Source organism: Aulonocara sp. 'chitande type north' Nkhata Bay, linkage group LG4, assembly GCF_057382095.1.
Source record: "Aulonocara sp. 'chitande type north' Nkhata Bay isolate Kocher_YH1m ecotype deep benthic linkage group LG4, A_spYH_male_GT1.1, whole genome shotgun sequence".
Lineage (NCBI taxonomy): Eukaryota > Metazoa > Chordata > Actinopteri > Cichliformes > Cichlidae > Aulonocara > Aulonocara sp. 'chitande type north' Nkhata Bay.
Window position 1 is genome coordinate 10,618,991 of NC_141347.1, and position 24,983 is coordinate 10,643,973.

At 41.6% G+C, this 24,983-nt stretch overlaps 3 protein-coding genes across 4 annotated transcripts; 1 reads left to right on the forward strand and 2 right to left on the reverse strand.

Moving 5' to 3' along the window:
* Window positions 1–8,837: 8,837 nt before the first annotated feature.
* Window positions 8,838–16,539, reverse strand: znf653 (zinc finger protein 653). 2 transcript variants are annotated; one of them, XR_015128747.1, is made up of 11 exons: window positions 16,191–16,539; window positions 15,720–15,760; window positions 14,063–14,380; window positions 13,429–13,955; window positions 13,165–13,342; window positions 12,072–12,156; window positions 11,832–11,943; window positions 11,639–11,753; window positions 11,456–11,555; window positions 10,858–11,242; window positions 8,838–10,751 (listed from the first exon to the last, which is right to left on the reverse strand). XR_015128747.1 is itself a non-coding variant. In XM_086288328.1 (10 exons), the coding sequence occupies exons 1-10, from the start codon at window positions 16,493–16,495 to the stop codon at window positions 11,065–11,067; spliced, it is 1,959 nt and encodes a 652-aa protein (XP_086144454.1). In that variant the 5' UTR covers window positions 16,496–16,539; the 3' UTR covers window positions 8,838–11,064. The 2 variants fall into 2 exon arrangements, 1 of the variants encoding a protein (XP_086144454.1); XM_086288328.1 differs by having other exon boundaries at window positions 8,838–11,242.
* On the forward strand, window positions 16,264–19,026 carry swsap1 (SWIM-type zinc finger 7 associated protein 1). The gene is made up of 2 exons (XM_086288331.1): window positions 16,264–17,107; window positions 18,114–19,026. Exons 1-2 carry the CDS (start codon window positions 16,838–16,840, stop codon window positions 18,672–18,674), a joined length of 831 nt encoding a protein of 276 aa, XP_086144457.1. The 5' UTR covers window positions 16,264–16,837; the 3' UTR covers window positions 18,675–19,026.
* Window positions 18,792–24,939, reverse strand: epor (erythropoietin receptor). Its single transcript, XM_086288330.1, has 8 exons — window positions 23,871–24,939; window positions 23,622–23,757; window positions 23,192–23,358; window positions 22,697–22,848; window positions 22,452–22,608; window positions 22,213–22,300; window positions 21,993–22,080; window positions 18,792–21,870 (listed from the first exon to the last, which is right to left on the reverse strand). The coding sequence occupies exons 1-8, from the start codon at window positions 23,974–23,976 to the stop codon at window positions 21,127–21,129; spliced, it is 1,638 nt and encodes a 545-aa protein (XP_086144456.1). The 5' UTR covers window positions 23,977–24,939; the 3' UTR covers window positions 18,792–21,126.
* Between the last annotated feature and the right edge of the window lie 44 nt (window positions 24,940–24,983).

Genomic DNA, 24,983 nt, shown 5'->3' on the forward strand with positions numbered 1-24,983 from the left:
TTATTTTTGGGCTGTTGGCTGATTATAAGCAGAGTGAAGGGAGGGGAGGGCACAAGGTGGGTGTGACCGAAGCAGCTGAGTAATAGCACATCACCATGGATCTAGCTTTGTAGCTCCCAAGGGAGGGAGGGAGGGAGGAGGGAAATGAGGGAGGGATAAAGATCACCTGTGCATGGTCAAAGCACCATTCAACATTTGCTCTGTTTCAAGGTGTTAATTTGAGCGCAGCATGTAAATATGGCCTAATTATGTGACCAGTTGTAATAATTTGCAATAACCACAGGCTGATCTTAAAGTTACTGAAAACTGTAAATGTTTTTTTTTTCTCTACACAAAAGAAAATGTCTAATATGGTTTCAGATGTATCTATATACATAGGTCTGAGAGTTTAACTTCAACATGATGTAAGTAATACATTACAAACAAAAAAAACACACAAGCAAATAAGCTCACCCCTGAAAAGGTCATGGACCAAAGGAAGCAAGGCCCCATGGTACACTTTACACGCATGTGCTTTAAAGAAAATATGAAATCAAATGGAAAGATGCAAATCTAAAATCATCCTTTCCAAAGGTTTCTCTGGCTCATTTCCAATCACTGAACTCAGCTTATCAAATAGGGTGTCATATGTGTATTCTCGATCCAGCAATTTTACTCAACGATACGTCATCGATCCAACGATCCAGCCTAACCCTGAAATCCTTGAAAAAGCTTTTGCAAATTACCTGTACCTCCTTGCAGTCGGGGCATACAGCACATCATATCACAGAATCAGAACTGGTGAAAGTTGCTATTGATCTTCAGACAATAATATTTTTTATTTTCCTGTCAGATCTCAATGTAGGTTGGAAGACCACTGATGAAGTTTTATTCCACACAGGAATGTGTCATTGGGATTAAGGGATATGCACTACTCTGGTTTAAGTCATATTTCTCTGAAAGATCATAATTTAGTTGTGTAAAGAATATCTTTAGCTTTAAAGTTTCACACAGTTCTCTGCAAGTACCGGCGCTCATCCATTACTTAGATGGCTATGATAATGTTCTAATTTGGAATAAAGAGGCAGGTGGGATATATCACATGCTGTGAACCCAGAGACCGTGGTCTGTGTCTGAATTCACTTGCTGTTTATTACCTCCGCAGAGGAGGTCATGTAGCGTGTGTGTGTGTGTCATTCTGCCAGCTGCAAAATTTGCTTTACATTCACCAAAGTCTTTAAGGTTAACTTAATGATTCATGAGTAAAAAAAAGGCCTTATCATTTAGAAAATATTATTCTGAAAAGTGTTGTGTGTACTGTCAACATATAGAAAGACTTTAGATGAGGGTCACGTGGTACGCCGGCCCAGGATGGCAGCTTAAGTCGGAGCAAAGCTCGTATTCCTCCCAAACTCTCGGAAAAAAATAAGTTAAAGTCCATTGATTTTTTTTTTTTTTTGGTCTAGGTCCTGCAATTGCAGTGGAATGAGTTAGAAAAGTCATTATTTCACACATACCCGACCCGGCCGAGTACCTCGCAAAGGGAAAGCCAACAATTCTCAGGCTACTTCGTTATCCAGAATAGCTGAGTCACTAGATGGAGCTGACGTTAGGAGTTCATCCAAAGATAATGTGGCTGCTGAGTTGACTTGCATAAGATCTATTCTGGAACTGACAGCTCATGACATGAACGCAGTGAAAGGTGGAATTGAGTCTCTTAATGAAACTGAACAGAATCTCCCGCTTGGAGGAAAAGATGGAGTAAAGATGATTGTTTCCCCAAAGCTCCAGTATAATCTGTTTAAGTTACCTATAATGTTTCCACACAACCTCTTCAAGCTTTATAATACAGTTGTGGGGGGGTATGTGTGCGCAGGCAAAAACACAGTCTTTCTTTGGTCCAAAGTACATGCTGTCAAAGATAGTGGTGGATTAGCACTATCCAAGATGGACTGGTTATGCGTTTTCTCTCTCCCAATTAGCTAAGATAAATAACTCATGCTGGGTAGTGACTGAGGAAAGCCTAGTGACTCAAACATCTTTAGAGGCCTTTTTCTCTCACAGGGGAAGACCAGTACTGGCTTTTAAACAAGAGACTTGGTTTAGAGCTCACCAGTTCATTAATACCAATCCTTAACATTGAGCTGTTAGCCGTTAGCATGCGTCCGTACTACCTGCCCCGGGAGTTCTCGCATGTTATCGCGATAACAGCGTATGTCCCCCCCTCGGCCAACGCGGATGCAGCCTGTGACTCTCTCCACTTTGTGGTCAGCAGACTGCAAACACAATCACCGAGAGCCCTTCTCATAATATCAGGGGACTTCAATCATGCCTCACTGGACTCCACACTGCCCACCTTCACCCAGTATGTGACCTGCCCAACCAGAGTCAATAAAACACTGGACTTACTGTATGCCAATGCAGAAGAGGCATACAGTTCATCACCTCTCCCTCCCCTGGGCAGATCTGATCACAACCTGGTGCACCTTGTCCCTGTGTATGAGCCCTTAGTGCGCAGGGAGCCACCAGCCACCCGCACAGTACAGAGATGGTCAGAGGAGAGCGAGGAGGCTCTTAAGGATTGTTTTGAGTCGACTGTGTGGGAGGTGATTTGTGATGACCACGGAGAGGACATCGACAGCCTTACTACATGCATTACTGACTATATAAACTTCTGTGTGGATAACACTGTACCTACCAGGACTGTACGGTGTTTCTCCAACAACAAACCTTGGATTACCCCAGAAATTAAAACTGTCCTCAAGCAGAAGAGGAGGGCCTTCAAATCCAGAGACAAAGAGGAGTTGAAAAGGGTGCAGAGAGAGCTGAGGGGACTGATAAGGAATGGGAAGGAGAGCTACAGGCAGAAGATGGAGAACCAGCTTCAACAAAACAACGTTGGTGAAGTCTGGAGAGGCCTCAGAACCATCTCGGGCCACAAACAGCAGAACTCTCTGCCTGGGAGGGATGTGAGATGGGCAAATGAACTGAATCATTTCTTCAACAGATTTGATTCAGCCATGAGGCAGTCTGCAACATCGGCTGCAGACTCACCCACCCCCACTGCTGCTGTTCCACCTCAGACACTTCACACCTCCTCTATTCACCCTGCTCACTCCCCCCCACCCCCAACAACAGCATCCAATACACACTCAACACAAGGCTCCAGCCTGTCTCTCTCAACCACCCAGGTTAGGAGGGAACTGAGGAGGATTAATGGCAAGAAGGCAGCGGGTCCAGATGGCATCAGCTCGAGGGTCGTCAGGTCCTGCGCGGACCAACTGTGTGGGGTGATGGAGCACCTCTTCAACCTGAGCCTGAGGTTGGGAAGAGTCCCACAGCTCTGGAAAACCTCCTGTGTTGTACCAGTGCCAAAGACTTCACGCCCCAAGGACCTCAACAGCTACAGGCCGGTGGCTCTGACATCCCACCTGATGAAGACCCTGGAGCGGTTGGTCCTGGCTCAGCTTCGGCGCCTAATAAGCTCATCACTGGACCCACTTCAGTTTGCCTACCAGCCTGGCATTGGAGCGGATGATGCCGTCATTCACCTCCTACATCGTTCCCTCGCTCACCTGGAGACCGCTGGAAGCACTGTGAGAATCATGTTCTTTGATTTCTCCAGTGCCTTCAACACTATTCTTCCCTCGGTTCTGAAGGACAAGCTGGTGAACTCTGGAGTGGACCATCACCTCACTACCTGGATCCTGGACTACCTCACCGACCGACCACAGTATGTGAGGACTCAGGGCTGTGTGTCGGACAGGGTCGTCTGCAGTATGGGGGCCCCACAGGGAACGGTTCTGACTCCGTTCCTCTTCACCATCTACACTGCAGACTTCTCCCACAATTCCACCCAGTGCTTCCTGCAGAAGTTCTCTGATGACTCTGCAATAGTCGGCCTCATCACTGATGGGGACGACAAGGAGTACAGAGGTCTGACCCAAGACTTTGTGGACTGGTGCCAGCTGAACTACCTCCAGATCAACACCAGTAAAACCAAGGAACTGGTGGTAGACTTCCGCAGGCACAAGCATTCTCCACTGCAACCACTGAACATCCAAGGTATGGACATTGAGGCTGTGGATAGCTACAGGTACCTTGGTGTTCATCTGAACAATAGACTGGACTGGACTCATAACTCAGACGCCCTCTACAGGACGCCCTCTATCTTTTATGGCGTGGTCTGCTGGGGCGGCAGCATCTCTGCTGGGGACAGGAAGAGACTGAACAGGGTGATCCGAAGGGCCAGCTCTGTTCTAGGATGCCCTCTGGACCCAGTGGAGGTGGTGAGTGACAGGAGAACGGCGGCTAAGCTGTCATCCCTGATGGACAACATCTCCCACCCCATGCAGCAGACTGTGACAGCACTGAGCAGCTCCTTCAGTGGGAGACTGCGGCACCCACGGTGTGGGACGGAGAGATTTCGCAGGTCTTTCCTCCCCACTGCTGTCAGACTCCATAATAAAGACTTTAACTGATCAAGCACACACATCCATACATATGCAATAATACTAAGTGCAATAATCCTTTCTGTCATCGTTGTATTTTTACTCAGTTGTATATAGTATTTGTATTTGTATTCTATTTTTATCTTATTGTATATTTATTTTATTTTATTCTACTGTATATAGTATATTATTTTATTCTATTCTGTACAGTTGTGTACTGTATTTATTCTTATTGTATTCTAATTTTTGCGTCATAACTTTTGCACTGTCCACTTCCTGCTGTGACAAAACAAATTTCCCACGTGTGGGACTAATAAAGGTTATCTTATCTTATCTTATCTTATCTTATCTTATCTTACCTCTAGAGCCTCTATTTGGTATAATAAGAAATTATTAATTGGTAAGAAACCGTTCACGTAGTCTAGTGCAGGAATTAAGTTGGGGGATTTATTTGGTAACCAAACCGTCTAAATTCTGTGGGATCTTCAGAGAGGCACAATCGCCTGTCTAGAGGGGCTGAAGCTGGGCTGGGAGAGAGATTTGGGAATCCAGATTTCAGAGGACAGTTGGAAGAAGCTGGTTATATGTTGGTATGGTTGCTCATGCCACACGCAATCACAGCGTATCCAGTACAAATTACTCCACAGAAGCTATTGGACCCCTAGCAAACTATTCAGACTGAATTTAGTTGACAAAGACACCTGCTGGAAGTGTCAGAAAGAAGCTGGGACTTTAGTTCATATGCTGTATGCATGTGAAAAAAATGTCCACATGTGCGATGGGATCATTAACCTTTTGAAAGGTCCTTTTCAATTTGATCTCTCGAAATCTCCCGCTTTGTGTGTCCTGAGTCTGTTACCAGATAGCATGAATCTATCTGGAAGACAGAAGCTGTGGGTGCGTCTGGCCACCATAACAAGGTGCAGGATAATAATGGGACACTGGACGTCATCTAACTCTTGCTGCTTTAAGGAATGGACTGAAAAAAATGGCTATATATGAACAGGTAACTTAGAGGAGAGAAGATATCTTTGATCAGGTCTGGGGTCCCTTCTTGCACTACATAGAGGATAGGTCTGTTTAGACAGATATTGTGATATGTATTTTGTATTGGATGTAAACGTTTAGTATACGCCAGAGGTCAAGCTCAAGCTAAGTTTATAAATACTCTGTTTTTACTTTTTTAAATGTTTGTTTGTTTGTGATTTTATTTTCACTTTTGTGCGTTATGGTTTTTTAAGTACTATTCAAAAAACAGGACAGAGACGTGACTGTATGGGGATAACTATTCCTGTAGTCAATGTTTTTATGTTCTGCTGTCAGACAAAAACATGAACAAAAAAAAAGAAAAATAATTTATTTAGAATTTAGATTGAAAAAAAATCATGTCACATCTGGCCTTTGACCTTTTCTCAAAGGCCGGTAGATTAATCTGACGGTTAGTGACAACAATACTACATAAAGCTTTCTAAAACTATGTTTAGCACTGCCATTGCTTGTATTGACAATATATAGACAAATAGAGAGTGATATATAGGGATTATAAATATAATATTCCTTTGACCTTTGACCTCTTCTTCAAGGTCAAATAAGGTCAAATGTTGAGAGAATGTCTTTTTTATATTTAAAACTTTGCTTTGAATTCTGCTGCCGTTGTTTGTATTGGCAAGACTTTGGAAATGATACTACTAAATGACATGTCTAAATATCCCACTATGTAGTTGGCATCCAAAGATCATGCCACACACTTGACCTCTAATTTCAAGTCTTCCTTTCTTTCAGGTTGTCATTAGAAAAAATGTGTTAAAGAAGAGAAATAAGAGAAACAGAATGTACTGCCTAGTTAGTTAGAAATATACTGCAGTATAATATTATATAGTAAACTCAAGTTATTCATACCCGATTATTTATAAATTAGAACCTAGTATCATCCATTACCTACTCCTTTATAAACTGAACATTTGTCATGTTACCCGTATCTGATATTTACTGCATCACAAACTTCTTAAAGTACACTTAAAAAGAACAAAGAAAACAACATGAATATGTACAAAATACAAAATGATTCGCATAAAAGTAAATACAGCAACACATTACAGTGCTGTGTCGTTAGTTATTTAACAAAAGTGAGCTAAAATGCGGTAGCAGTGTGTGGAAAAACAAAGCACACCCTTACAGCTTCCATAGGAATTAAAAGGGTAAGTACCGACCAGGTGCTGATAATCAAATGCAGTTGCTTAACTGATCATCAGCGAGTGTGAGCACCTCTATAAAAGCAGGAGTTCTGGCAGTTGTTTGCTGCTCTGCAGCTTTCACATGTGTGTTAACACAATATCGTATCAATATCTTCCAAACATCAGACTGTGCAATGCTCAGAAAAACTGTCAAAAAAAGACACCCCTCCCCCCCCAAAAAAACCCCAAAACAAAACAAAACAAAACAAAAAAACAAAACAAAAAACAAAAACAAAGGTTATCTCTCAGACTCTACAGGCCTTAGTTAGCATGTTAAATGTTAAAGCTGATGACAGTATAATTAGGAACAGAGTGAAAAGGTGTGACTTGTTTATAAAACGAACAAACACCGTTTAGGTTTGCAAAGCTGCATCTGAACAAATCCTTTGGACTGACGAGACCAAAGTGGGGATGACTGGCTATAATGCACAGCGCCATATTTGGAGAAAACCAAACACAGCATATCAGCTCAAACACCTCATTACAAACTGCTCAGTTATTGCTGCTGAAGGTTATTCTACAAGCTATTGAATCATGAAGTATACGTTCCCCACTCTGCCGCTGGATTAGGTTTTGTTAAATAGAATAACACACATGCTGTTGTTCATCTGACGTTGTATTTACCTAATTTTAAGACCTGGTAAGGTCAAGATAATTTATTATGTCTTGAATCATATACAAACTTTAGAATCAACAAAGAGTTTAACTTGCTTTAACCTCCTAAGACCCAAACTTGTTTGTTAAAACTGAAATGACCATTTGCAGAAATTCAATTAACTGTCAGCTCACTAATAATTAACAGTGATTTTTATACCAAAGTGATATGAGCTTTTTCCCAATTGGACCAACAAACAAAAGAAAAACAAAACGATCTGTGTCTCGTGCTCAATTGGGGCACCCGATTATTCCATCCGAGCAGGGCAGGCCACCTATGAAAGAGGCAGGGAAAATATGGGACAGTGCTTTTCTATTATAATGTGAAAGAAGTTGTTTACCATGATGACGTACTGAGGGAGTGCCAGTTTGCACAAGCATCAGCAGAGCGGCTATTCTCTGTGATATTTCTCAGAACAATAGGACTGCTTCTTGACATTTAAATAGAGCTTTGTTTGTACGCATACACACATCAAATATATTCCGTCCTTCATTACAAAATCTTCATCACTACATTTGGTAGTCCTACTAAGGTGTCTGTTTATGATGTGTTTGTGCTTATAGAGTGGATGGAAACTGTTCATCTGTGAGTGGGGGGTATTTTTATTTCCCTTTCCAGTTGTTGCTGTTTGCCATGTCCTGTACTTCCTTTCCAAAGGTTTTGGTCTCATGAGTTTTGATTTCTGCTGCATCAGCAGTTCACGCTGGTGGTGCCATAAGGATAGCTTCTTGGCAAATTAACACTAATTGAGAACTGTTTAAACTTCACAGCCTAACCTGAGTATTGTTGCTGACCGTGTCCACCCATTTATGGCCACAGCGCACCCAAACTTCTGATGGCTGCTAACACACAACGTAACAAAGTTTAAATCACCTCAAACTGGTTTCTGTATATGAAAGCATAATAGGTTTACTTTAAATAAATGGAAAGTTAGTACTCAGCAAGGTGACTGCTCCTGAGACTTTGGCCTCATGTTGCTTACACTGTGACTTTTGTTTTACTTGAAAATCACACAAGCTAATAAAAAAAAAGATCAAAGAGGGTCAAAAACCACTCACTCAAAATTGTTAAAGAAAGAAGAACAGATCAAAAACACTAGAAAAATGTTGAGTTAAGGCGCAGCAGATGTGAAGACTAAATAAATCTTGGTAGCCTATTGGATGACCTCATATTTCACTTGGAAAACCTGTAATTTCTTTCCTAAGCATCTCATCTCAATATTTTAATGTGACCAGGAGGATTCTAATGTGCCCCAAGCTAAACGTTTTACTGAAACCATTTTCTAATGTTCAATATTCTTCTGACTCACAGGGTCCAGATCCTGTGAAAAGATTTCATAACTAGGTGTCATCTGCATGGTTTTCATGATGTTGCTTATTCCTTATGCACACCCACTCAAAAACACACACATACACACACCCTGGGTTGCATTATGTAACAGGCACAAACAGCCTGCATATTAATCATGTGTCAAATAGATGTCATTAAGAAAAAAGAAAGAAATGGCACAAACATGAGTCATGGTGACATATTTTTTACTGATTCACCAGTTAGCCAAAGTGACAGAAGAGAAGAAAAAGTGCATTTTCTTAAAAAAATAAAATAAAAATACAAAAAAAATATCACAGGACAAGAAGACAAAGGTGAATTTTCCTGAGAAACTGTCACATCAATCTCACAAGCTTTCCCATTGGACTCTGTCAAATAAATACTGCTCTCCCGAGCAACGCAGCTAACAGTCGCCTTGAGTGACTAAAACAGAAAAGCCTACATTTGAATTTGTACATGCAGTGTAGACAGACACAACCTACAGACCAGGTATGTTACCTGGATCGATCAGTTCTGTGATTCTGCCCATAAAAAGCAAATCGCTCCTCTCTGCAAACGTGCCAAAACCACTCTCTTCCAATTTGAATTTAGTTTTGGCGCATAAGCAGGAAGCCAAATGAAGCAAGTAGAAGGGTTGTGAATTAACTTTGTCAGGATGGATAAAAATTTGAATTTTACTGCACTGACAGAGAGCAAACAATAGTTGCTGTGTTTGAGGAGGCCATTTCCAACTAATCAGATGGCTCAGGACTTTAAACTCTAACTTGTAAATGACAAAGAAAACTGAAAATGGTCGTTTGTTTTCCAGGTCACAGACAGAGATACAGGTCTCCTTAACAGTTATGACTCATAGGTCAGTCTAGTGAGTCCATGGTGTTGTGGCTAGCACATTCATCTTATGTGCAAAAGATCACTAAATCAACTCCAGGAGGAGACACAAACCCAGCCTCAGGTGGTCCAAAGCTACTGTAGTCCTGGTACTGCTCCCAAGGCAAGATATATGCTAGTTGCACCAAGCTCACATAATATCTGTGCTACATTAAAACCTGCAGATTCATCAACTTGGAAAATACCAAAGGAACTGAAAGTACTTTCTTAGTCATTTTGACACGAAAGTCGATTTTACCAGGAGCACAGATGTAAGTGGTCAGAATGAGACTTCCAGGGATCGATTCAAACGTAGCAATGGTGCTTCGGAAAAGGACTGCAAATTTGAGTTTAGCTATATTAAAATCAGCTGAGGATCTTGCTTTTTAACAGGCAAAGCCGAGAAACCAATGAAGTATTTTTGTCCAGAGCAACCCAAATTTTCCTTTTTCATAAAGCTTATAAACTAGGGCTCGTCACAATGAACCATCCCTTAGTTAAGCTGTGATAAACCTAAGCTCCAGGAGGCTTCCCGTGATGCACTACTTTGACCTTTTAGCTCTATGCCATTAGTGTCTTTTGTCCTGTTTCCCACTCACCCACAACCAGTTAAAGCTGGCTGCCCCTCCCTGAGCCTGGTTCTGCTGGAGGTTTCGTCCTGTTAAAACAGAGTTTTTCCTTCCCACTTTTGCAAAGTGCTTGCTTATATGGGGTCGTCGGATTGCTGGACTTTATATTGACTTTACTATTTAAAGCACCTTAAGGTGACAGCTTTTGGGATTTAGCATTGTATAAATGAAACTGAACTGAATTGTTTAAGGAAACAGAGATCTTCATGGTTACACATGAAAAAATACATTTTTTTTGTATGTTTTCAATATGCCCTTTATGTAACTGCAGGACACTTTCCAGAGCCTACAAAAACATTTACTATTACACGACTGTCTGCTCACGCCAGAGGGAACAAATATGGTTGCTGAAAATAATTAGCCAAATCTCAGATCTAGAAGCATTCTGAATTGGTTCCCACAGAGTGGGGAAATACTACACGGTGTGTGGGCTGGTCATGAATGTGACCGGTTCTTTTACTTAATCTGTAACCCCAAATAAAAATGAACATGTAACAAAGCACAACCAGCTCAGAAAGCAACAGTTACTAGCAAGCTAGTTAACGAGCCTTGCTAATGTTTACAGCTATGTTTAATCACTTCTTCTTTTTTAATATCGGAAATTGTCCTGAAAAACAAAACAAAAACAGAAAACATATCAAATTAATTCTGACTGATTTTGCCAAGTCTGGTATGTGAACAGTTGCTTGAAATATTTAGGAATCACTCTTTACCAAATGAGGAAATTAGCCTCTGACACAGCATGCGTCCTGCACAGCTGTTAGTCCAAATCACTCCTGCCTTCATCCTCAGCCTGTAAGAACACGGCTGATGTTCATCGCCCTGGACGTGCAAGGCAATACAGACGCGGCAAAGTCTCTCTCTTCACTGGAAGACTTCCTTTGGTCTCGGAGGTGTCCAGCCAGTAATGCTTATGCACCTCAGGTTGCCTGCTTGTCTGGGTGACTCTTTAACTTGTGGAATTTGACACTGTCCAGCTTCTCGAACCTCTTGTCACAGAACTCACAGGTGAAGTTGTAGTGGGCCTCTGGAGTGTGTTTCTTCATGTGCCAGTTCAGGGATGCGCGCTGGCGACACTGGTAGCCACAGATTTCACATCTGACAGATGATGACGATGACGTGGGTGACAAGATGTATGTGAGAATGTTAATATTTGGGGCCATGTAATAAATTTAGCTCCCAGAGAGACTAGTGACTCAACAATTGCTCCACATTTTAATTCCAATATAAAGCAACAGTGATCTGAACTTCTCAGTGTTTAATTACTAAAAAGAGTAACAATAGGATCTGTTTGAAGCATTAGTAACTTACTGGAGTGGTGTTTCTCCTGTGTGCGTCCGCCTGTGAACCTCCAGGTGATTTTTGCGTTTAAATGACTTTCCACAAGTCTCACAGATAAAATCTCTAACGCCTGTAGGAAGATTCATGTTTACATTTGGAAGTATATGCGGATAACACGCAGGCAATACACAGGGGTGTCTTTTGCGAACTCACCAGAATGGATGATCATGTGGCGATGCAGATGGTTCGACAGGTAGAATTTCTTTCCACAGCCAGGGTGGGGGCAAACCTTTGTCCTTCCTTTCCTGTGAACTAGGTTCACGTGATTCTACAGAGAGCAGACATTTAGAGCTCGCGTGTAGAAACAGAAAAAGCTCAAATGCAGAGCACGACTAATTAACTTTACCTGAAAGCTGCTAATTGCTACATAGACTTGACTGCAACCCTCGTACGGACAGTGGAACATCTTGAGCATCCCATCAGCCTCGATCACCGGGCCTCGTCTGCTTCTCTTTGACCTGACATTGCAAAAAGGGGCACAGTGGACTGAGCGGCACACTAAGGAGACCAACTTAAAACAGTGACCTGATGACAATGGCATTCTCTAATTGCTTTTAAGATGATGTTGAGTACGTGAGTCTCAAACCTGCTCAGACTCCTCTGCAGCTGTCTGTCACTGCCCAGCTCCAAAGTGTCAACACTGGGCTGCAGCAGTTGTTTGTCAGTCATACCTGCAGGGAAACGACAAGTAAATTCTTTTAGAGAAAACATAAAGACTCCCATTAGTCAAATCTGAGTGCTGGGAAGAAAATTCAAATCATTTAAGTCAATATCCAAAGTGTAAAGAAAACAAAATGCAAATCAGTGCACATTACACTCAGCTACTCTTTCTTGGTATTAGGTGTTGGCTGGATTTAGTCAGAAACTATCAGACTGGTGCTGCATGTTGCAGGAGAGCAAAAGGGATTCACACAGGTAATCTAGAACTTCCTGTTTTACAAAGTTCATGCCCACTGCGAGCAGTGGCGCTAAAATGCATGTGATTTAGACATATATACACTGGCATGAATTTATATAAATTTATATAAACATAATCAAATATATGCTTATATAACTTGAATTGACACATCTCAGTAGCACGAACATATCATAACATTCAAGTTCTGTGTTTTATTCACATGGAAATCAATGGACGGGATGTTTACATGAAACAGGTATGATTCAAATCTATATAAATATACTTCTCTGGAGTTTGCTGACACTAAATAAACCCAAAACAAAAAGAGGCACTTTATTGCATGTCCAGTGATGTCAGTTATGGACATGTGACAGTCTCTCACAGAGTCAGCCAGCAGACTTAGTGAAGCCGATTACTGTAAGCATCTTTTAAAAGTGGAAATCATTCCCAGAATGGATGTGATTCCTAATAGAACCTAAACTTTCACAAAATGCTTACAGTTTTCAAGATGCGCACAGTTGAATATTTTAATATTTAATTGCTGTGTTTTTATTAGGAACTTACAACAACTTACAACTTCAAAACTTCTTCAGAGCTTTTATGCTCATTTTTTAGCAACAAATGTTACATTTCAAACATAAAACATCAGATAATTTTAATTATGCTTTATTTATTACAATAAGACTGAACACTTTGAGTATCAAATGATCATCAAAAGACTGACAGATATAGGAACATTTCATCTCAAAGTCCAGAAATTTCGAGTTCCAAAGTAGCGCACCTGTCATGGAGTCCTCATCCTCTGCTGTTCTGATTTTCGAGTCAGCCGTGCACACCTGGTTGTAGGTGACGCCCCCAATGACGGTGCAGGTGACTTCCTCCACATTTCCGCCTCCCATGTTGAGTTGGATTCCCTCGGATGCCAGGGCTTCGTAGCTGGGGCCAGTGATGATAATTAACTAGGAACGATGGGAAATGTAGTTTATGAAAAAGAGTAACACACTCCACCTGCAGTCTTATTTCTGTGAGATACTCGTTTACCTACCTGTGAGCCCTCCAAAGCCGTCCTCTGGTCAGGAATCTCACAGCCGGTCACCACCGTTTGCAGAGTCTGAGGCTCAAACAGTTCGCTCTGCTCTTGGACCTGCATGGTCGGTGGGACTGACAGTTCTGTCTGAGCACTCAGGCGCACTGAGCCACTCAGGCTCTGCGACAGCACCAAGTCCTCATCAGACTTGTCAAGTTCATCAGCTAAGGATGCCGTCATAACGCACTCGTAATCGTGCCTAACAGTCCTGACTTCCTCTTCTGTGAGGCGTTCTTCTTCCCCTCCATCCTTACCTTGCCTCAGATCTTCAGTCTCCTCCTCTTCCTCTGTGGGGACGGAGTGAAAAGCCGCTGTGAGGGAGCCTTGCTGTCGCACCATCTCCACTTCCCAGATAGGCTGCCCTGTCAGCGGAGCATCCTTGGAAGAGGCCAGTACGCTGGCTTCAGGGGTTGGAACTACAACCTCTTCTACCTGGCTTACAGCTTCCTGATGTTCCTCAGAAACATCCACATTTTCTCCCACGTCTACAAAAAGAAAATGATTAATAAAAGGGCAAGTTGGTCATTAAGAAATGTAGGATTTACTGAAGTCTACACAACAAAACAAACACTTACAGTACGATTCTACACACCTTTCAACTGTCTGTGAGCCTCCTTCCTTCTCTTCCGGCTTACTATGTTTTTTGCTACAGACACGTCTGTTTTGACTGCACACTCTCCATCGCTGTCCCTGTTCACTCCCTCCTCATGCTCAGAGTCACTTGCCTCCCCCAGAGGTGAGAAAAGGTATTGCACAAACGAGTGGTTGCCTTCACATTGCCAGACTGCAGTGGTGGAGAAGTTGGACTGGGTCTCTAGAGCTCTAAGCTGGGGCTCGTGTGGGCAAGAGTGCGAGTGCTGCTGGTACCAACACACCAGGCTCTGGAGGCTGGACACACATTGCTTCCTGCCTGAGCGTATATGCCAGGGTGCGGGGTGGGGGGCATATGAGATGGATGATGAATGGCAGATTAATTTTTGTTGGATAAACAGTTTATAGAATGAGATTAACCACATATCAACTAAGACTCAACACGTGCAGTAATAGCGTACATGAAAGTTGATTCCTTAGCAAAGAAGAATAAATGTTGAGTCAGTGTAAACATCCATAAAGCAAAAAGATTTAAATTTGGTCACAGTTGGCTTCAAGGTGACCTTTCTTTTTGCAGAAATGCTGCCTATTTTAGATCACTCCATGGAAGTCCTGGTCTAACATAACTCTTGCACTAGATCTCCTCCACTGAAGCAATGCTTCAAGTACAAGTTCACTTTGGTGAAGCAGGGATGGAAATGAGGCAAGTACTGCAGGTAGTGAAGAACAATATTGCCCTAAGCAGCATGATGGCACAACAAGTGCCAAAGTGCCACAGATCAGGAAATATCCTGATTTCTGATTATTGAAGGATTTCTCCATGCAGCACCACAGAAATGAGCATGCTTCTCAGGCTTTGACATGGAAGACATCTTCCAATGTTTGAAAGTGTCTTCTGAGTTGCAGACTTGGCTCTAATGACTGGTGAACGTCTGATCAGTCTGACACAGATATGACTGTTTGCTCTATGCCACAGGTTTGAAGTAGATGGATAATTTGAAGATGGAGGGTGCAAGCGTGCAGAACAAGACACCTACGGTGTGATCTAAGAATAGTAGCAGCACTAAAAGAGGTGCACAAAGAGATCAATCCCCTTGAAAAGGAGACCAGCCGAAATTTAAAGAAGTTCTAGTTGTTTGACTGCTTTGATTACATTTCACATACAATTATGTAATTAATACTATTTTTATTTTTTCATTTTTCATAACATGTTGATAATGTTGAAAACTTGATTTTTAGTTATAAAACATTAGAAAATGCAGTAACATTTGCATTCACACTTAAACATTATGAGAAACATTTCATGCATATCCGCTTTAGGATAGGGATTTGTGTTGGGATGTGGCACTGTACTCAAGTTTTATGTTGAATAAGTAAATAAATACTCACACACTGCTTAAAAAATAATGACAAATGTGTAATACAATACTCATTTTAAGTTATAACCTCAAAACTGTTCTTCTGGATCTTTGTGAAATTTTGGATCTTTATTGTCTGTGTATTTAACTTGATGCAAGCACTTTTGTCTAGAAAACATTTAGGCAAGCTCCAGTTTGATACACCAAATAACTGAGCCGCTTTAAACAGACTTCATTCCCAACCTCAAACCCTACGTGCTTAATTTGGAAATATTTCCATGTAATAATGGCTCCACACACCTCTTTTCTGTTTTGCCGAGACTTCTGGGGCAATCTTCTTCCTGCAACACAGAAACACATCATTTGGAAAAAACAGATTAGTCACAACAAACAACCAGTACTTATCTAAAGTTGAACTATTGTGCTTTTGCTTGCTTTTTATCATACTGTTACAATGGTGGGTACTCGTATTAAATATGATGTTACAAATTGCAACATTTATTTCAAACCTTCCGTTTGCTATATGCAGCAAATCAGGAAAGAGTTGGCTTAAGGGGAGGGGGAGTGAGAATGAACAGTGAACTAGGACATAAACAAAGATTATTTTTGAACAGTGAATTATGAAAATATACCCTCGTGGAGTCCAGTTATAACAGTAAGTGCCCTTTAAGATTAAAACTAGCACAAATGTGAAGAGCAATGTCTGACAGAAGAAAACAGCTAGTCAATATACCACTCTGATTAGATAACGTGTCTGCAGCACATTCCTACCCGCAGTATTTCTGCTGGTATTTTTCTCCATAGGTGGAGTTGAGTAGGATGAGATATTCTGCCAGCCCGGCGTCGCTCAGACCGGTCCGCCTGCGGAGATCACTCCACAGCTTGTGCGACTCTCCGAGGTACACCCTCCTGACATCGTACTTCTTTCTGGATTCCAGCCGCCTCTGCGCTCGGTCGGAGTCTGTGAGCCTGGGTCGCCCCCTACAGCGCCTCAAAACACCCTTTCCTTGCTCCCCGGCTTGGTTTGTGTCCAGGGGAGCCTCCACTTCTGCCAGCTGATGCGCCATCTTGGCCATAACAGCTGATGCTTTGATTATCCGACATGCCGGAAGTTGTGTAAGGACTCGCAGGAAACACTGATATCAATGCATTCTGAGCTCGTCTTCCTCGCGCTATAGATTCATAAACTTTGCGTTGGCAATATCTAGTTTTTCCTTTTAAGCTAGGGGAAGACATCGGTGAAATGCTAATAGAAATATGAACCGTGTGGACCGAGCGGAACGTTACAATGGACACAATGCGTTGCATCCGGACTACAGTAGCACGAACACCATCGTGCACCATGTAAACAAACGCGGGAAGCTTGAGCCAGAGCATCATTTTTGGTTAGTAAAGCGTTGATTGTGGGATTGTGACACATGGCTGATATTTTGTCGCTCGTTTTTCGGACGTTTATGTCACAATCCGATTTAAAGAAGGACGTCAAAGTTATTACTCCGTCACCAACGACCTGCAGCACCCTGGTGGTCGGAGACCACAGCCTCAGCCGCTCCGTGCTGCTTTTGGCTTCCGTCACAGCTGCCGCGGAGATGGGCATAAAAGTGGTGTTCTTTACCCAGACTCAGATCCAGAGCCTTCCACCGTCTCTGCAGAGATGTGTTCCCAACCTGAGCCCAGAAAGTCTAAAGGTAGGGGTCGTTTTATGTTTAAACGGTGCCCAAATTCGCAAAAGCTTGTTTTTTTCACTACTCGTGATAAACAACATTTTAGTAGCCCAGGTGCCTTGTGTGTTAGTGTTTTGAGGGTTGTTGTCATGGAAGTTTTTTCATCTTCCAACATAGGTGCTTGCATTTTATTTAATTATTTAGTCATTTAGTTGCAGATCATCCAATCCGTGAATGCTATTTACGTTTTATGATATGAATATATAAACGTTACAGACATTTGTAAGTGTTTAAAATGACATTTGAGCAGACGTGATACCCCTCTTTTTTTAACTCCCGTTTTTATTGTTATCTGTTAACCTTTTTTGGGTCAGGGAAACAAATAAATATTATAAGAAATAACTGAGGTCTAGTTTAGGTTGAAAGTGGTTTAGGGTTGCAACACAGCAGAAAGACACCAGCCACTGCCATGGTTACAATTACTGTACGGCTCAATCAAAGCACATAATAATTTAATACACTTTTACAACCATGGATATGGTGCATAATTTTAACTGGTCACTGACTTGTTAATATCTGTTATATCAATATCTTTGATTGCAGTTAGAAAATTAGAAACTCACATGTAATCACAAGTAATTGAACAATTGAGCATTTATTACCACGTGTCACGTGGAGCTGGATAAAGCAAAAATCACTAGTATTATAATTGTGTTTTAAGCCTTTGTAGATGAAATGGAGCAGGTTATGATTATAATACAAAACAGGCAACAATGCCATAATAATTTGCTGATCAATTATTAAAATGTCAAAACAATTATTGCCTGAAAAGTTACCCAGCAATTAAAACAAAAATGTAATTGTAGCCCCAGATTTAAAAAGTATTTTAGGTGTGATAAAATTAGGTGGTTAAATCAATAATCTACCATGATTTATTTAGCTTTTCATTTTTTGTGTGTTTATGTATTTATCATTATTATTATTGTTGTTGTTATTAATAATCTATTTATTTATATATTTTTTGTCAAAGAAAATCAAGTTTTCCTATCCCAGGACAGTGGAGGAACTCCTCCAGCAGGTGGCTAGCCTTCATGAGCCTACCAACACGTCCCCTACACCTCCTTCACTCATCATAGTCGACAGACTCGAGAGCTTCCTGTCTGGTCCTGGGGGCAGCAGCCAAAGTGGATTTCACCCTGGGGAGAGGTCTTGCGCTGCGCACATTGCTGCGCTGCTGTGTGACACTGCTGCCTTTCTCACGCAAGTCCTGGAACAGCGGGGTTCAAGTTCAGCCCCCTGCCGCATTATTGCCTCTTTCTTGTCGGAGGTGAACGCTGGTGGGGATCCATCTGGAACAGATCCTATCCTTGATGTACTTGACCGCTATTTCCAGGTACGCTGTACTCTGGACCAGGACAGCGGCTATGAAGCTACAGCAGCTGCTGTACAGGAAGTGTGGCACATTTACCTTTCTGGGAGAGGAATCACAGACCCTTCTTTTACTGAAGACTATAACGACAGGCCAGGTGTAGCCCAAGAGTGGAAGCTCTTCATTTTTCCTGATGGTTTAATGGAGTTTAAGTTGGTCTGAGAGAAATTTTGTGTAGAGACGGTAGTCACAGCTACATTACAGTGTCACAGGATTATCAAAAAATGGGGGGAAAAAGCTCTTCCTTTCAGATATCAGGTAAAAGGACCATAACAGCTGTAACAGTACAATATTTAATGAGTTTGAATTTTAAATGACATGAAGGTTAATCAAAAACATTAACAGTCTTTACAAAGACGTTTAAGGAATGTGAATGTCTTAAACTAAACAGTGGTTTTCCAACATTTTTGGCTGAGAGTGCCTTAATAACAAGTCAAAATGACACAGAGCAAAAAGTCTCTAAAACACATTGTAAATTCCAATAAACACACAGTGTAATGCTTTTCTGTTTGTCTTTCTTTTATCATAATTTGTGAAACTCGAGACTTCAGTAGCTGATATCACATTCAAATAAATTACAAAATGAAAAAGTTTCTCTTATTATGTATATTTAAGCATAAAGAAATACACATTGGGGAGTTCCCCCTAGTAAAGAGCTAGATCCTGTTTGTAGGGGAAAAGACAACTTTATTATAGAAAAGCTTTCGCAAACTAACTGAAAGCTAGCGAGTTGTCAGTTTTTGCGCTATAAAATTTGTTTTCCTGCCATTTCACACTTTGCTGGACTAAAATAATTCAACAGTGTTGAGAATCGTGCTTTTAGAGTAACTACAATTTCAGTTGCTAGATGTTATTGAGCAACAAAATCAAACAAGGATGTGCAAAAGTATGGAAATCAATTTTTTGGAGTGATTGATGAAAATGGATATTGGCTTAAAATGTCCCCACGCCTTGCATTAGTAGTGGTTACTAGATTTCTTTTACTTCAAGATCCAAGGTTTTCTTGGAAATGGCAGTAATTTACAGATTTGATCATCCTCTCAAACAATTGTGATAAAAACAGAAAACAAAAACTGTATTATTATGTACAAGTACAGTGAGTTTCACACTTGGATATGATCCAAAATATCCAAAAGTTCTTAAATTTTAAAAAACCTCAAATGAACACCTACAAATAACATATTAAAAATATATATTACTTATCAAAAGCAAAGCCAAAATGCAGGAGCAGTATAGAAAGACTGAGTACACCTGTCACTTAAAGCTCGAGAACTCAGATCAATTCAATTATATTTTTATAGCGTCAAATCACAGCAAGATTGCCTCATGGCCCTTTATATTGTGGGGTAAAGACCCTACAATAATACAATGGAGGTTCCATTAACTGAAAGAGGGCATGCTTTTTCATAACTGCAGATGGCTGCCAGATTTGCCATAATTATTTTTAAAAAGACAGAGAGCGTTATAGATTTTAGCAAATGTTAGCCAAGCTAAGTTTATTTGTCGTTTTGGAATAATATACACTTGATGCTGAGTAATCTGAGTTTGAAAAAAAACAACACAACTTTCTTTTTCACAGCAGTGATGATGAAAAATTAAGTAGCAACAGCTGTGATGACGAGCTTGTTCTTGCACAATGATGATGTTTGTACAAAGTTTCTTCTGGTAATTGGATGATTGAGTACGTAGGTGCTATTTCACAGTTTAATGTCGGTAATGATACAATTTATCAAAGATTGCCGAAACTTGAAGTTTGACTTTATAACAATGTAAAAAATGTGAAAGTCGCATTACTTCTAACAAGAAGACATAACTCCTACTGCTTTGTTCACCTAAAATTCTGTTATGCTGCACGGAAAGCATTATATAGAGAATGCTGCTCTAACCAAGCAGCATGAACTGCTTTAAGCAAGTTCATTTTTGTCTGTGTAGCTTTTGTGATGTGTGAATTAGGGTGCTAAACGGTGCCACATGCTGAGAAATATAAAAGCTCTATCAGCTGAAAATTATATACCTTAAACATGATATGAAAACAAAAGTATGCTATCAATTAATAAGGAGAATGGTGTTAGCTGTGCCAAGTTTGTACTTCTTGCTCCTTTGCACCTCTGTGAACCTACAGGTTTTTTAACACTATTAACACTTACTTTTGTGCAGTCTTTCACAAGAATACCCCGTATTCATTAAATGCTATAAAAGGAAAACTGCTATTATATTGGCAATAGGTTATGAATAACTACTTCCTTATTTACCATCAATAAACAGTAATTAGATAGCAAATTAATTATATTTGTAGAATATGGTGCAGACTGCAGCATCAGAAAGTGCTTTATAGTGACTAATAAAGAACCAGTCTGCTACCAGTATGCATGCTAATAAGAAACCTGTTAATGGTCAATATGTATGCCTTAACATGAAGCTTTACAAAATTCTTCATGGTGGAGAAACTCAAGAAGTTCAATCCCTCAGTGTCCTGTACAGAGTTCTTTAGCTTACACTGTGGTGTCAGTCACCTCCCCAGTTACTTTTGTAACAGTTGATGGGAAGCCATGTTGCCTTGGGTGAATATCCAAATTCCCTTACAGAGTCTGTTTTAAAACAGTTTAGCTTCCTCTCAGCCATCACCATGGACAGGGTACTGCCTCACCAAGAAGGGTTTCCTGTGAGCAGGGATCATGTTCTTGTACTCGTTAGTGTAGACGGGCACTTTTCCATTTTCATCAACTCTGCTCATGGGGCTATAGTCCATTGAGACCCCAGAGTCTGCCACTGCCATGTAGGTGTACCCGGGGCCCTTGGCCATCCAGGCATGGTTTGGGTACTCAAAACTGGACTGGGAAGAAATGCAACCTGATCCAGAGCTTTGAGGCGCTGATCCCAGGTCAGAGTGAGATTCACACAATGCTGTATTTCCAGAGGGAAAAAGAGCCTCAAGGGGCAAGGCTTCCTCAAGGTTGCTATCCACGCGCTCATCGTTACTGTTGTTGTTGGCACTGAGGGTGACGTAGGTGTCTTGAGACTCCAGCAGAGAAGACTGCGAGCAGGGAACCTGGTGCTGGTGGAGTGCCCGCAAGCGGTCCAGTAACCAGTGGTGGTGCGGTGCGGCTCTTTCCCCATCTGTCTCGCCATCTAAATTGTCTTTTAACAACAGTGCTCTCTCTTCAACCCCATTCCTCAATTCCCTGCCCTCATTCCTGACTGCACTCAAAGCTCTAGAGGCCTTGGGTGGCAGAGGTGGAGAGGGCAGTGAGGGGCATAGGCTCAGTTCTGAGAGTACTTCCAGAGGAGAGGGGCATTCTTCTGAGTAGATGAAAGCTGGCGTCAACCACAAACCTCCATTGGTTTGCCCTAACCACTCCTATAGAAAAACAAAAAGAATATGATGGTGTTGATGTGAGCATGTTACATTAAGCTCAAAGTGTCATTGTGCCAGGCTAAGGCTCAGTCTGCATGGCTGTAGACTCTTAATATTTTTCTTACCTGAAAGTTCCCACCATAAATGGTAAAAAGACCCTGAAATTTGCTGTCAGGAGTTGGAATAGCTGGCCAAATCTTCTTTATAAGGAACCTAGAAAAGGAACAGACTCTTAAGATATATTTCACAACTTGTGTTTTCTGTTATTGCCACTTAAAATTCTTGAAGGACATTTTTTGAGACCAGACAGTAAGCAATCTGTTTGTGTGGGCCAGGCTGACTGACCTATGATGGGACAGGAGCATAGCAAGACACAGGACAATGAAGATGAAAGAGATGATGAGCGTCAGGGAGATGATGAGTGGATCAAATTCTAGGGGAGGAACAGAATGATCAATGTGTGTTAGATCACTGAATACGGTAAAAAAAAAAACCCATGGCATCATTTAGTCCCTTTCATGAGTTGCAAGTGCTTTTGGGGTACATAATACATTTTTGTTATGCATTTTGATGTGAATAACCACCTGTAGGAAGAGTTTCCATGAACACTGGGTCACTCCAAGCACTCCAGTAGCCATTGTAGCTAACTCCATCCAGTTTTACACGGACTTGAACCTTGTACTTTCTACTGAACTGCAGGCCTCTCAAGATATATTCTGAGCATGCCCGGGCCACTTCAACCTGCAAAAAAGCCCCAAAAAGTCCATGTGCGGCCATCATTAAACCTGCTGCTCAGAGTTTAATGTTCAAATGGGTGAGGCTGCTTTACCTGCCCAATGTGGCTGTCAGCCAGAGAATAGAAGACCTCATACATCATGCTGTCATCCATGTACTTCAGAGGAGGTGGCACCCAGCTGACATTCAGCTGGCCTTGCTGACCTGTGCTGCTCACTGTTACATTAGCAGGAGGATCCAGAAGAACTGCACACAGACATAGAGTTGCATAGCAGTTAAGGGAAGACTGTTCCCTGCAAAGTCTCACTTTGAAACACTTCCCCTCAATCTATAGGTACCTTGATGCAATGCTGCATGCATACTTAGTAGAAATGGGCAGATGATGGCAGTTATTTCAACCTACAGTACACAATTTTGTTTTTAGGCACTCAGCAGGTGCATAGCCCCTTTAACCATCACTTTGAACCATGTTAGTGCAGAATGTAAGGCACAAATACTTAAAAACGTATTTAAAAAGCATTAATCTAGTGCTAAGCTTTGCAGAAGTTGTTGGCAGGAGCACCGTTTGCAGAAAAAAAACATCACTTACAGACGAGTTCGATGAGGAGGCTGCGATTGTGTATCAGTATTCCCTCCCGATGAACTTGGATGTCCATTTGGACAAACATCTGAATTCGGTTCAGATGGCATACAATCAGCATTTTCCCACCTGCTGCAGGGACGGCACTGAGGGGGCACCTGCTGCTGTTTTCATTTCTGCTCAGGATAGAGGAAAATGGGAACATTGTGATAATAATATTGTATTTTAGTTTTTGTTTTGTAAACAAATCAAGCATTTGGATTATTTTTTAATAATAGGCTCTGGAACTGAAGCGGTAAAAAAAAACCCTAAAAAAGTATAAGGGGTATCTCCTGAAACCACCCTGAAATACTTTCATTGTAGGTTGTGTAATATGAAAAGAGATAAAAGGAAAAATCACCACATAGACTCATTTTATCTAATAATAAGTGTGACTTACTGGTAGGTGTATGTAAAGGAGTACTGATGCACAGAGCCAGCTCTCTCCTCATCTTCCTCCCAGAAGCACGTGAAGTCCTTCCTCCCTTCAGCAAAGCATTTGGGGGTTTCTGGTTCTTCTTTCAGGAGAATGGACACTGAGGGTGGCAAATTGGAAATGTGAGAGCACTATGTGAAATGGCATGATAGGAGCACACTAACGCCTTCCTGAAAAGTTCCAGAAAAAAAACAAAACCAAAAGATGCCTTACCTTTCTCCTCGAAATCTCGAGCGTCTTGGAGGGTGGAACCCGCTCGCGCGATGCAGGCTATCGCGCAAAGTGCCAACAGTCTACTCAGAATCTCACATGTCATCATGTCTTCTCGGGGAACAGAACGACCTCGGCCCTCTATTGTCCACCTGCATCACCGGAAAACAACCTGCCACAAACACATCTGCCGCAGCTCTCTCCTCGCTTGTTTTGTGTTTCGATACCATGCATAGCGCTGCGCGGTTATTACGCGCCTGCTCGTGAGCGATAAGGTGCTTATACGCCGAGCTGTTTACTTTCTCCTTGAGTGAGAACAGAAGAGGTGGGGCAAATAAAGTCTTTCAGAACTTTTTGGCATGGTGGGCGGGAATCACGCGCTCATTGATGTTTACAACATGTTTGCGACGTCTGAGATCTGTATTGCGTAAAGGCGCGCAGATAGAGAGTTCGATCGATAGATAGATGGTTATTTAGATGGATAGATAGATAACAGCCCTTTTTGAGGAAATGGTGCGCAAACACTGACTGGCCCGAGGAGGTGGTCTGTAGTCCCCTGCTGTCTCCTGGGACAGTTTCATTCCTGCATGTGCTCATGTAACAGAAACCGCTGAGTACCCACTCACACTCTGTACGAAGCAGGCCTAAACGGTTCCTTATCTACTCACTGCACCCCCGTGTTTTCTTGGTTTGGCTAGTATTATCAGAGGTGCAGACAGCCCTGTTTCTTCACCCAAGATAAGTAGTCTCAGCCCATCCCCGTCAGTTTAAATGCAATTCAGCACGTGTTTACATCACTTACAAAGGGCAGTATGATGACTGTGAGATGGGCACCGACGTAAAGAGCTACGTTTTGTTTAAATAATGACACATTTGCATACATTTGCTCACTTCAGTTTCACATCCCTTCCAGTCAGCTAAGTGAGAATTCTATTTAGAAGCAGAGGCCTCCCTTGCATAGGGAAGGGAAGTTGTGTCTTATGGCAGGAAGAAGACATCTGTATTGTTGCGGAGGACAAGGGCAGAATGTGGTTTCTCTGTTTCTTCAGATAAAACAGATGTTTGGGGTTAGGATGTGTGATTCCTGGTCATAAATTAAACCTTAGATGTAGCCAT

What these genes read in the sequence shown, in the direction of transcription:
- znf653 (XM_086288328.1), bottom strand. Translation starts at nt 16,495, where the DNA reads ATGGCCAAGATGGCGCATCAGCTGGCAGAAGTGGAGGCTCCCCTGGAC. An exon ending in CGGCTTTGGAGGGCTCACAG is followed by an intron (nt 13,343 to 13,428) that starts GTAGGTAAACGA and finishes CATCGTTCCTAG; the next exon opens with TTAATTATCATCACTGGCCC. An exon ending in TAGCAATTAGCAGCTTTCAG is followed by an intron (nt 11,754 to 11,831) that starts GTAAAGTTAATT and finishes TGCTCTCTGTAG; the next exon opens with AATCACGTGAACCTAGTTCA.
- swsap1 (XM_086288331.1), top strand. Translation starts at nt 16,838, where the DNA reads ATGGCTGATATTTTGTCGCTCGTTTTTCGGACGTTTATGTCACAATCC. An exon ending in TGAGCCCAGAAAGTCTAAAG is followed by an intron (nt 17,108 to 18,113) that starts GTAGGGGTCGTT and finishes TTTTTGTCAAAG; the next exon opens with AAAATCAAGTTTTCCTATCC.
- epor (XM_086288330.1), bottom strand. Translation starts at nt 23,976, where the DNA reads ATGATGACATGTGAGATTCTGAGTAGACTGTTGGCACTTTGCGCGATA. An exon ending in CCTCCTCATCGAACTCGTCT is followed by an intron (nt 22,849 to 23,191) that starts GTAAGTGATGTT and finishes GTCTGTGTGCAG; the next exon opens with TTCTTCTGGATCCTCCTGCT. An exon ending in CTGACAGCCACATTGGGCAG is followed by an intron (nt 22,609 to 22,696) that starts GTAAAGCAGCCT and finishes GCTTTTTTGCAG; the next exon opens with GTTGAAGTGGCCCGGGCATG.